A 12,467-nucleotide genomic window follows, 5' to 3' on the forward strand; every position below is an offset into this window, starting at 1 on the left:
ACTATTGTCTGTTTTCATACAAAGTACTGCAATATTTTATTACAACCCATACAGAAAAATAACAAAACAGATTATTAACTTTGTATTACTCGCTTTAGTCAGATTTGTATACCTTTGAAACACAGACCCACTCCATAGAGAAGAGGGGAAAAAAACCTGCACAGTCAACCATTTACAAAGCATAACTTCATGAAAAAAGCCAATGTCTTGAGAGCTATTAAAAATCAACTGCCACACAAGTGCTGCTATTTATCCTCTAACATGTTGCTCAAACAAATACAAAAAACAAACAAACAAAAAAAACAAAACAAGAAAAAGTCAAAAACTAATTAAAAAGGAAATCTGCAGAACAAATTACAGTGTTAAGATCAATTTCAAATTCACACGCACGACACATAATGAGAACAGAAACGTTGTGGATGATGCTACAGCAAAACAATGAGCATTAACGACTGGTGTAGCAGCAGAGGAACTTCAACCGTACACAAACGCGCACACACACGCACACACACACACGGAGGGAAAAAAAAAAAAAATATTGCAAGTGGCCCTTGTGGCAGAATCCATCGTAGCATCAACATTATTTAGTGCATAAATATCTAAATAATAGCAGTTCATTTCAGTTAAGATCCAAGTTTAATTAATGGATTTGTATTCAGGTGATTGAAGACCAGAGTAACTGAGTAAGGCTTGAGTGCAGCTGTCACGATTCCTTTAAAAACATTGACAGCTTTGTTAGCTTTAACCAAGGGCCAGTTGCTCTCCCATAGAGGGATGCGAAAAAACATAAATAAATAAAAATCTACAAAACATCAAGAATGATTAAAGAACAGACCTAAACTCTGACAATATTGATTACTCTTACATCTACTCTTTCACACCTTTCCACTGAGTTGCATATTAAGGGTCACTTTTTCACAATGGTCATTAATACCTACTGTAGCTACATACTATACAGCTGTATGTGAGAGAAAGAGAATCATCCCCAGAGGAGATCGAGAGATTGGTCAACAGTGCCACTCGAACACCTTAAAGACACTTGACACGAAAAAAGATTCACTCCACAAGACTGCCACAGCAATAAGGACGCCAACATTGATACTGGGCTATGTCGAGAGTCAGGTAATATATATTTTATCCCACAGTTAACCAGTCAATGCAGATAGCTAAGCATGTTGACAAAGTGAGGCTAGGATACGGACAGTATTACCAGCACTCAGATCTCGGGCAGTTTCACTGAGGCGTATCGTCTGCGAGCGGCTGCAGATTAACACCTCAGCCGACACTTTAAGACGTTCTGACCAGCAGGAGAGGGAGATCTGGATGAAGTGCATTCTGTTAATGTCATTAAACACCTACTTTCACCTTGAGGTGTAGACCTGCTTCAGTGTTAAATTCCTTTTAGAGGACCAGCAGAGTGATGCAACACTTGGCACAGAAGGAGCTCTCGCTGGCAGCTGTTGATTGTAATTCTACATAGTCGCACTGTGCCTCTTTCTGAGTGTGGATTGAAGCCCTTTATGACATGCTTATTAGAAAAAAAGGAGGAAAAAAAAAAACAGAAAAAGAACAGAGCTGCCATCCCCGCCTTCTTGCCTCTCATCTAGAATTGTTTGTTCATTTTAAGTGACCTGTTTTGTCCTGAGCAAAACAAGCAGGAGCTTAGTGCATACAAACCTTCAGCCAAACCCTTCTGCTTTTAATCAGACAATCTGAAGACCAGTGGGTAGATTTAGAAGAGTGATGCTATACCTCTTTGAGGTTAACCTTGCAGCATCTTATTTTTACTAGCGTGACAAGGTGCAAGGTTTGTCAACAACATTTGCAGGATAACCGCACGCCCACAGGTAAATTCTAAAAGATAGCTTTTAAGGGCACTCTATCCCTGCAATGTAATTTACACCAATGATGTTGCTGGAATAATAATAATAATAAAATCCTTTACTTCCTGGTTACAGAGGATGTTTTTAGAGGGCATCCAGCACTAGATGCAACCATTATTCAGTTATTACTTTATGCTTCAAAAAGTCTTTTGACTTCATGTTCACTAATGCCGTTTCATCAAATTCTGTCATTCGTGGCTCAATGTGGTAAACTCGTAATGACAATATGATTTGTAACTAACACCAAGGAAGCGGAGGATATCACAGATGCCAATACGCACAAAGACAATTGACCTTGTTTACACCATCTAGTTTAGCTCTACAGATTTGTTTTAAATAGCACAGCATTGACATCTATACAGTGAACGACACTGCCAACTTGTCACTTACACATCACATCACGCGCTACCCCACAGTACGCGCCTAGTCACTAGAAAAAGCTATCAGACTTTAATAGTAAGCCACTTTCGGTACAATTGCAAAAAAGATGTCACAGGATTTTTTTTTTTTTTTTACGTTTTCTTTTTCTGTATTTCTATAAACAATGGAAGGTAATCTACCTAGTAATAAAAACCAAGACGTCAACTTTAGACAAAGTTTTCTACACCTTAACAATTCAAACAGTAAAGCTCGTGTAAAGATTTTCTTTTGGAAATATCTGACGGCCCTGTCAACAAGTAATTACAAAAAAACGCAATATATATCTTTTAAACAAAATCAACATATTACTTCTATGAGCAAAAATTAAGTTTCAAAATGTTTGTGGATTTCACCGTCCCCACAAAACATGAGGATATTACTGTAATAACATTCAGGTTTTCAGATATTGTAGAAGAATCTTGTCATATTGGAATGGCACTCAGCTCTGGAACAACATCATTAAGTGCTGCTGATCTTTTTTAACGTTTCCACCTAAATATGCAAGACCTCTTTGTATTTTCAGTGCATACATATATATTATTATTGCATCTACCAGTCATTTTGAAAATGACAAGTTCACGGAAGCCTGTCGCAGATCCATAAACAGAAATGAATGCTATGTTTGGGAGCATCATTGCATGCTTATATTCTCAACAGACGACCAACAGAATCACAAATTGGACTAATTTATGAGTTTGGGGTTTGTCAGGTTGTTTCAAAGACATCTGTAGCATTAAGACCAAGAGTCTGTGACCAGTTGTCAGTTATCCCAATTTAAGTCAGTGCATAATAACAAGCAAAGGGCTTCTTAGTGAGATATGTGCTGGCTTTTCCTCCTCCCACTCTGTACTGTGGATCTTGTGAGGAATAATGGATCCAATTTATTTTCTTACTGGTTTTGACCACCTGTGAAACTGTACCAATGCTAGTTCTTAGGACGGAAGAGACTTAAGAGCCAGATTTTAGGAAAACTGACATAAAAATCTCAATCAAAACAAGCAAACTTGATGCAGTCTTCTTCAATTTTCCACTTTCTAAATGTTTCAATATTGCAATATTTCTCCTTTGTTTATGGGACAACTGTATCGTCCTAAATTCTAAAGTTTGATTTTTATTACCCTGGTGACAGGCCTGTTAAAAAAAAACAGACTGGTGTGTTGTTCTGTAAGAGTGAATTTGGAAAGCATATTTTTAGTGTTAGCTCCACGGTTAAAACTGAGAACTCACACAGGCATTCCTGTGCCATGTTACAATGCACTGACTAGTTTAGCCTTAAACATCTTTCTTCTGCCCTTTCTGCTACTACGACCTAGCCTCCGTTTTGGATTTGACGATGGTGATGACGCTGGTGGCAGCTACTTTACCGGGGATGAGGGGACCTATGACAGAAGCCATAGGTCCCCTTGCTGAGGTGACAGGGTTGCGGGCCACAGTCCTGGCAAAGCTCTGGAGGGCCTCGTACTTTGAACGCAGAGCATCCAGCTCCACCTTCATGCTGGCATTCTCTGTAGCCAGCTTGTCCACTTCCTGCTGCAGCTGAGCCTTTTGTTTTTCGAGCTCCTCCTTCTGGGTGACACGCTTTACTCGGCAGCTTGCGGCATAGCCCCGGTTCTTCAGGGTACGTCGCCGCTGTTTCAGCTGCAGGATTTCTTCCTTTGACATCCCCCGTAAATGCTGGTTCAGCTCCCGCACCGACATGGTCACCAGCTCGTCATCTGTTAGGCTGGTGCCATTTTCCCCCGGCTCCCGCTTCACCTGTGCGTGGAAATTAGTTAGTGCTGATCCTTTTATTAAAAAAATAAAATCTTATATATACACACACACAGACATTTGGCCACACAGGTTACCTTTAAGGCCTTGTTTCCCTTGTTTGTGGTAGTCATGCCACGAGAGCAGCGTCCACCTGTACTACCGGTTGATCTGTGAAAAGAAAAGACAATATATGAAACAAGAGTACTAGAAAAGAAACTTAATTTTTTTCTGCAAAATACACATTGAAGTATTTTCTGATAACAACAACAGCAAAAACAAAAATAGAAACCACATGATTAAATACACAAAATACAAAGTGGGTCAAGGACTTCAGACTTCCTTCTAAGTAATTGGAAAAACTGGTACCTGGACTGTTCGTGCACTTATGACAAGAACAAATAACTTTGCGGTATGCATTTCCAGATGACATTTAATTGGTTGGCAGTAGAGCTGGGCGATATGAGATTTTTTCATATCACGATATGTTTTTTTCATTTCAGGCGATAACGATATCTATCACGATATAAGCCAAATAACTATATTTGTAAGATTTAAATGTGCCGTTGCTCACAAGTAAAATGTGAAATAATCAGCAGCTTGTTTTTATTTAAATATTTATTTCCCATAATAAGTTCAACAGGGTAGATGTACTTAAGGAACATGAGACTTTTTCAGATAAATAAAGGCAAATATTGCAAACTACACAAAAGGCAGCCGCTAAAGCGTTTAAGTTTCAAAATAGAACAAACGAAACAGACTAAATTGTCAATTCCACTTAGAAACAAAATATTAATTCTAAAAATAAATCTTAGTTTGTTTTACAGAAGAACAGACAAAACTGACTAACTTTTGTCAATATCAAATAAACTGAGAACTAAAAGGAAATTCTCAATCTCTCCTTGTTGTATAGCTGAGCTTTTCAAACAGTTTTAACAGTTACTTTAGTCTGACAAAAGCCGAATGACGAATTAGCGCTTCCAGTCAGAGACTGAGGCTACGTCCACACGTACACGGGTATTTTTGAAAACGGAGATTTTCCATTTTCGTTTTAAAAAATAATCCCGTCCACACATAAAGGCAGAAATGAAGGAAAACGCTGCTATGAACATGCCAAAGCAGCAGGTGGCGCTAGATTCCTAACCGTGCCTAAATGTTGGCCAATCAGAAGTCTAGAAGCCTCGGTGGGAAAAAGTAAACAAAGCTGGGGCATAGAAGCAGAACCGAGTCGTAAGTGTGGACGGACAGTAACTGTGTGTATTTGTAAGCATTTAAACACTGCAGAGAGTAGAATTAACAGTAACAGTATTGTAGAAATTCATTTCACCGAAACAATAACGTGGCGCACAGTGTGACGCATGCACCAGTTTATTGTATTTCCAGACTTGCTTTCGGCACAATTTACAGTGCACGCTACTCTGTTTTTTGTCAGACTTGAAATAGCCGAAATACCTTCACCCTACGGAACTTCTATGGCTCTTCCGTTCGACAATCTCTCCGGCATTGGAACCATCATCTGTTTTCTCTTCGGTCACGCTCGGTTTATTTTTCTAGTCGGCACACTCATTTCCTCCATTACGCGCTGGCTCCATTACCCGCTGGCTGCTTCCCAAACAAACACACGTGCGGCTTGGCACTTGTGCTGTACGTAACAAGTCACGCGACGTGACGCTGCGGCTGTGATTGGTTCGGCTCTGCGCTACTTAATTTGGATTGGCTGACCTTTTTTTTTTTTTTTTTTGAGGACAAGAGCGGCGAGGTCTATCGCGATAGCTTAATTTCTCTATCGAGTAAAAGTTATATCGCGATACATATCGTTATCGTTCTATCGCCCAGCTCTAGTTGGCAGCAATTCCAAAATTATTTCTTGGAAAGCAAACCCCAAAACAACACAAGTACAAGTACCATAGGCACATTTCAAAACAGAACAGATCTGGGCCTTTCTACAGCGCATCCATCCTCAAACACCACACATTCACAAAAGTACATGGGGCAGATTTTAAGCTATCCAGTCTAGACAGTCACACCTGTCTAGATTTGGCCTGTGTCCAACTATAATCCTATAAATCAATGAAAAAGCAACCCACTGTAACTACTGCAGAGCCCTCCAGAACAACAGGGCTGCACTGCAGTTTCTTCTGTCATGTCTGCACTGAGGGAACCACCAAGAGAAGCTGCGTCGGTGAGAAGTCCAGCCTACTGGTATTAAGACAGACAGAAGGTCAGGTGAATTCCATCGTGCGAGCTCTGTCACAGGATAAGTATGTCCTCTCTCTCTCACACACACACACACACACACACACACACACACACACACACACACACAGCTGTGGCCCTGAGTGCTTTACACCACACACAGTAAATGCTGTGTCAGCAACACAGACACCCACCACAGTCAGCCCAGCCCAGCCAGCACATTGCCTCGGTAAGCTGATTTACACAACCCAGCAGTGTGTGTTTATACTGAGCACATAAACAAATGCTAGCTCTTAGAACTTTTTTTTAACACATCAAAACAGGAAAGAAAGCATCTGAACAAAAGAATGTAAAAAAGAATTACTGTCAGCGTGTGCAGAAGTTTGCAGCATGCGTGCACATTAAGCTAGTCATCAGGGAAATTCATGTCGTCTGCACAGAAGCTCAGTGAGGGAAGAAAAGAAAAACAGATGAGTCGGAGCTCCAAAGTGCACTAAGATGGCCAGGATATTTCCATGGCAACAAAAGGGTGCTACAGGTGGACCGGTCACCTGAGCCAAACAGGGAGAGACAGCCGCTTGTTAAAAATGACCTGAATACGACACTATCACACAGGCTGGGGACATAACATGAGGTCAGACTGTGACTTGAATTCTTGATGCTTTCACTTCAAAAAAAAAAAGTAAAAAAAAAAAAAAAAAAAAAAGTACTCTGGCTTCTTATAAAAACAGAAATGTTTCTCTGCGCTGCAGATGCCCATATAAAAAGCTTTTCACGCTCTGCACAGGACTTTTCAAATGTGATACTTTCATCCCTGATGGGCTGGCTATGAATAGCTGTCTGATAGTAACACATACCTTTCACTGGCCTTTGTGGTGACTCATTTCCAGTAAGCATTTGGACCACAGATGCAAAACATAATGGGATAATGGTCTGCCTGATGATGCACAGATAATGGACAAATAGACAGGAAAGTACTACACTAATAGCTACTGGGATGAGACTAGGAAAAAAAAGGTTGCATCTTCCAAATTTCATATTAAGCCTATCATTTTCCCCTCAGTAGCCTAGACCCAACATTGTTCAAAAACCAGTTGGAATCTTGAAAATGCAGAAAGATGGCACACTGTCCAAGTTGAGGGGGTGTATTCTGTCACACATCTGTGTAGGGTAACATAGTAGGCATGGTTTGGCACATTGAAAGCTCACCATATGACACTGTGGAAAGACTTCACCCAGGCTGCAAGCCTCCAGCACAGGCTGCTGCCAACAGACGGCTACCAATGACAGGGCATGGCAGAACAACACAGACAAGGTCCAATGCACAGCTGCTCCCTTCCACTACCAGGCTTGTCATACCTCACAGAGACAAAGAGGCATGCTCACACAAACACAGGCAAAGAAAGGAAAGGAAAACACACCTATAATTTCCCATAAAGAATGACAGGGAAATTTCAGACTTGGTGCACTGATCTGTTGGAGAATGCCCTTGCATTTGACAAAGACATAGTCACAATTTAAAAACAAAAGACACTGATGTCTTCCTTGCACTAATATATTAGCTCCTATTAATGATTTCACGTCTTTTGTGTTTCTAGCCGAAGGAGCGGGAGGCGAAAGCTGCAGCTTAGAGTGCGGGGGCATCGGAGGTAGGGAGCAAGTGCAGGGACATAGACGTCTTTTGTAGATGCTTGCTGAATTTTTATGAATCGCCTGGAAGAACGCTGACAAATCAGAGCTGATTGCTTGTGGAGGAGAGACATCACACCCACAGGAAATAGAAAACGCTGAGTGTGGTCACAGAGAGAAAGAGAATGTGTTAGAGAGAAAAAGAAAGAGACAGAGAGAAAGACAGAGAGCGAGAGAGAGACACAAAGAGAGAGAAAGAAAAAGAGAGACAGAAAAACAGAGAGAAGCCTTATGTAAAATGCAGGGTCGACAAATTTAGAGGAGCTTGAGAAGAACAGGTTGAGAGAAAAAATAAATCCTGATCTCAGCAAGGACCAAAACCAAGGTGCCAATTAGGAAGTTGTGAAGTTGAACTAACACAACGAGAGCAACCCATCCAACCTTCAAATGCGGTCTTTGTTCATCTGAAGCAATGCAGTGCAGCTTGCAGAGGTAGGGTCGGCTTAGGTTGACTCTGAAGAAGGGAAAGGGGGTTTACAAGAAAAACAAAAACAAACAAAAAAAAACCCCAACAACTCTAGTGCGATAAATGCTGATGTGACATGATAGGTCCGGCCCTCAGCCTGTGGCATCCTTTAATGATCTCGTCCCCTCTGCAGGATCTCTCCAGGGGAGATGCCAAGGATGGACACCATTAGCCAGGGGACTCTTTGTTGAGGGGGAGTCGAGGCTACAGCTTCGACACACTGCATCCCCCAGATGAATATTTATTACTGTCGTTCGCCGCCTAAGGTGGGGGTGGGAGACGGGGGGAGGCTGAATAAAGATGCTCAGGAGGTGATTCTTCAAGGATACATCCAAGGCTCTTCCATCAACGGCTGTCTCAAAATGGCGGTGGGCTGTTGGGGATGGGGAGGGGGTGGGGGTGTATTTCTGGTACCGGAGGTGGCACACATGGTGGTTCAGGGCTGCAGGGAGGGCCAGCTCCACTTGACAGCAGTGTAACAAGATTATCAGGGCCATAAGAGCAAACAAAAAACCCCAGCAACCTGCCTCGGAATCCAGATTACGACAGCGCCTGCTCTCTGAATACTAAACACGGCTGGGGAAGGACTAACAGGGTACAGGGTTTGCTGAGACAGGACAGTGGATGGCACATCACGCAACTAATCACATGCACATGCATCGCACAGTGACAGATCACCAAAACCACACAAGCACATACAAATTTAACTTGTCATGATCAATTCTTGAAAAGAAGCGTCCGAGCACTGGGCACTGGCAGCTTGCTAATGAAGTGAATAAAAGTAGACGGTGGAGGTGCATGCTGATGAAAGACTGTGTTCAGGGGGGGGGAAAAACAAAACACAAGCAGCATCCAACAATGGCAACAGAGCTCTGTGAAACTAACAGCTGAATTTCATCTCACACCAAACAATACATTTCAACAATTTTCACTCCAAGAGACCACGATGTGGCTCATTTTGATCGTATGCCCAATTTAATTTCTTTTCCTTTCTAAAACCAGTGTGGACTTGTAAAGAAAATTTGCACAGTTTGTACAAGACTGAATAACTAGAGCTGTGGCCCAGATGTAAATTAGGCCCGACAGAAGGGTGATAGAATGTTTAGCACCATTTTCAATTCATTGTCTTTGCAAATTCTGGATATCTTTGATGATTAGCTAAACAACAAAAGGAGAGTGCTTGCTGTAAAGTCAGTACAATCAGCTATTCAGTTTCCCTGATCAATAATGTATAAGACCTATAGCCTCTCAGTCCATTGTCACAGACCTTCCAGGAAACAGAATGATGGCAATGACAAAGAAACTGAAAAGCACATGGTAAGTGCCTGAAAATAAAAGAAATGTCAGTCCTTTTCTATGATTGGGCTTTATTATTTTCCACTTACTCTTTCCAGGTTGACATATTTAATGCAGTGAGCCAACATTTTCACGCTGTACAGCCAATCTCAAGACTTTATGCCTAATCAGAGCCTCTGCTCTTACGCCCTCACTTCTAAGAGAGTTGAAAAGATCGCCTAGATATTCAGATCTAATCATTCCTCCCGTCAGCTGAGCTAAGTCAATTATCAAGCAAGCTGCATGTGTCGGGCGCCATTTAACTGCAAATTAAAAATCAGACTCCTCTGATAGCTCTGGAAGAGATACTGGCAGAGTGGTATGAACTTGTGTGTGCAGAAAACAGTGTGCGAGTGCGTCTGAGAAAGGTACGACGGGAAGAGGGGAGGGAAGCTATTAACTACTAAGTATTCAGAGCGTGAAATAAGAGTGACAAAAAGAGGGAGAGGGGAAATCATTCAGCAGCTTTCAGAGGGAAATGTGATATGCTTGTAGTAGAGGGGAAATACTAAGCCAGTGCTTTTGACCAGCAGACGTTCTGGGCAATGCTGAAATAGCAACTAACCAAAATTGCCAGCTTCCCGTATTAACTGACCCCTAGAGCGTAGGGTTAAACTGCTCCTGCAAAAATCTGTTAACAGTGTCTGAAATTTACTTTAACTCACTGACCAAGTGTGCTTTTAATCTGCTAAAATAATAAATCGACCTTCGTTCATATATTCTATACGCGTTTCTAAATATTTTGTTGAGACGCAGCGTCAAGTGACAAACATTTAATATATTTATCAGGGGCTAATCAAGTCAAGCATGAATAGTAAAAAAAAATTCTAAACTTTTCACATCAATCTCCTCAACAATGTAATCGCTTTCTAATGCTTCGTCTTTTGCATGAATCTAAGAATTTAGGCTCCTGTTCAAAAAAGACTGCAAAGCCCAGCCTTAGTCTGAGTTATGATGAGACGATTGGTTAGATAGTTAGGGTTATACAAAAATGTCAGGGTCAGGTCTTTGTGGAATACTGGTGGGGGAAAAAAAGCTGTGTGTGGGTGTGTGTGTGTAAGTGTCAAACTTTGACAGAGAGGGAGGAAGACAGAAGCATATGAGTGATCCCAAAACACAGGAGAGACCCTAAGCGTCGCTTTAATTTTGGTTTGGAGAAAAAAGAAAAAAAAAAAAAGAATGAAAAATGCCACCGTGGGGGACTGTCCACTAAGATTTACTCACCAAAATAGAAAATCCACCTACATTTGGTGCATGGGGGGGATGTTAATTCGTGACCATGTCTGTACATCATCCTCACACTGCTCTGGTTGGCAAATACTGTCTTATTAGATAAACAGAAGCATCCTGAATTTGACCTTTATTAAAAAAAGGAAGCACTGATAACCAAAAAACATCAAACCACACAAAAAATTAAATAAATCCGCAAAGATATAAATGACTAAATCATTAAGTCACTAAATTATTGGATAAGGATTAAGTGACTCTGCTTTGGAGGTTTAGTTTTCACACATACTGTTATTAAAGATGTGAGAGAGAAAAAAGACGTAAGAAAGAATTGGTACCTGCTGTATATCTAAAGAAGGGAAAAATCTGTTATGTTCCCTCCAATTAGATTCTTAGTAGGACCAAATTTTATGTGGAAAAAAAGAAAAAAATCATGTTAATACAGCACAATGGCTTCAAGGTAATACTGCATTTCCATAGTCAAATATGTGGAATTTCCTTCTATGTTTGTAAAATTTGTGCCAACAAAGTAAAGACATTTGCCAATAAATTTTTTCCTGTCTGATATTAAAGTCACAGGCACTTATCGTTTCTCATTTCTGATAACCAGGCAGACTCTAGGCAAAGAAAGGAGAGTTTGATGAATACAAATAAACTGATTTTATGTAACCTAGTTTCCTTGGAAAAAAAAAAGAAAAGAGCGAGAAAAAAAGTCGTATGTAGAAGCTAGTAGGCTATACTATGAAGAATAGCATGTGGCACATTTATGTCAGATTTTTGCATCCAGTTCATGTCTTTTAAAGTGAAAACATGAATCACTGCCCTTAAGGGATTGTATATTTTCTTAAGTCACTGATAATGGGAGGTTTATTTAAAGGGACTTGTTTGTACTAACCAATGTTTTGATACATTAAAAAAAAAAAAATCTATTTCCATGTTCAGCAGCTGCTATCTACTGAAGCCGCTCTGTTGGTATAACCAGTAGGACAGAAGTGGAGACTTCACTGGCCTTTCACAGTATCTGCCTGGAGGACTTGATTAAACAGGAAGAGAATAGCTCTTGATACTTCAGCCTTACACTGGCAGAGGAAGTAAGGGTTGCAGGCAACCCACACACTGGCAAAATATCTAGGAGGTTCACTACACTGGTTGAATTTATATTAAATGCATATTGCATTGACCTAACACAACCACAACAGTTTTGTGCTGCTCACAGAATTGATAGAGCAGGTCAATACGTTTCAATGCATTTCAAGTAAAAGAATATCAAATATGTGAGCTATTTTACTTACTACTGATGCACTGATATGATTTAAAACAGTCTTCTCCTATTAAAAAAAAAACAAAAAACAAACAAACATCAAAATAAACAGATCTCAGCAGCATCATCAAAAAAGAGAAGGAAAGAAAACAAACACGGATGCATTTTCTCCTGTGGAGAGCTTTGATTCAAATGCAGTGAGAGAGCAGAGTTATTACCTGGAAATATCAAAGATTCTAAT

General features: G+C 40.6%; 1 protein-coding gene across 5 annotated transcripts in view; it reads right to left on the reverse strand.

Moving 5' to 3' along the window:
* Positions 1 to 362: 362 nt before the first annotated feature.
* The window catches only part of LOC146671689 (transcription factor MafG), a 16,687-nt gene continuing 4,582 nt past the window's right edge, over positions 363 to 12,467 (reverse strand). For 2 of the 5 annotated variants that reach the window (XM_085404037.1, XM_085404036.1), the window contains exons 2-4: positions 6,140 to 6,251; positions 4,151 to 4,223; positions 363 to 4,058 (exon numbers count right to left, since the gene is read on the reverse strand). In XM_085404037.1, coding sequence (XP_085260163.1) covers positions 3,606 to 4,058; positions 4,151 to 4,186 — 489 coding nt within the window. In that variant the 5' untranslated portion in view covers positions 4,187 to 4,223; positions 6,140 to 6,251 and the 3' untranslated portion in view covers positions 363 to 3,605. Of the gene's footprint in view, positions 4,059 to 4,150; positions 4,224 to 5,504; positions 6,099 to 6,139; positions 6,252 to 12,467 lie in introns of those variants that run through there. The other 3 variants (XM_085404039.1, XM_085404035.1, XM_085404038.1) reach the window with 2 other exon arrangements.

The sequence above is a fragment of the Rhamphochromis longiceps genome, linkage group LG4 (assembly GCF_057381845.1).
Source record: "Rhamphochromis longiceps isolate RC_006_pf linkage group LG4, R_longiceps_female_GT1.1, whole genome shotgun sequence".
Taxonomy (NCBI): Eukaryota; Metazoa; Chordata; class Actinopteri; order Cichliformes; family Cichlidae; genus Rhamphochromis; species Rhamphochromis longiceps.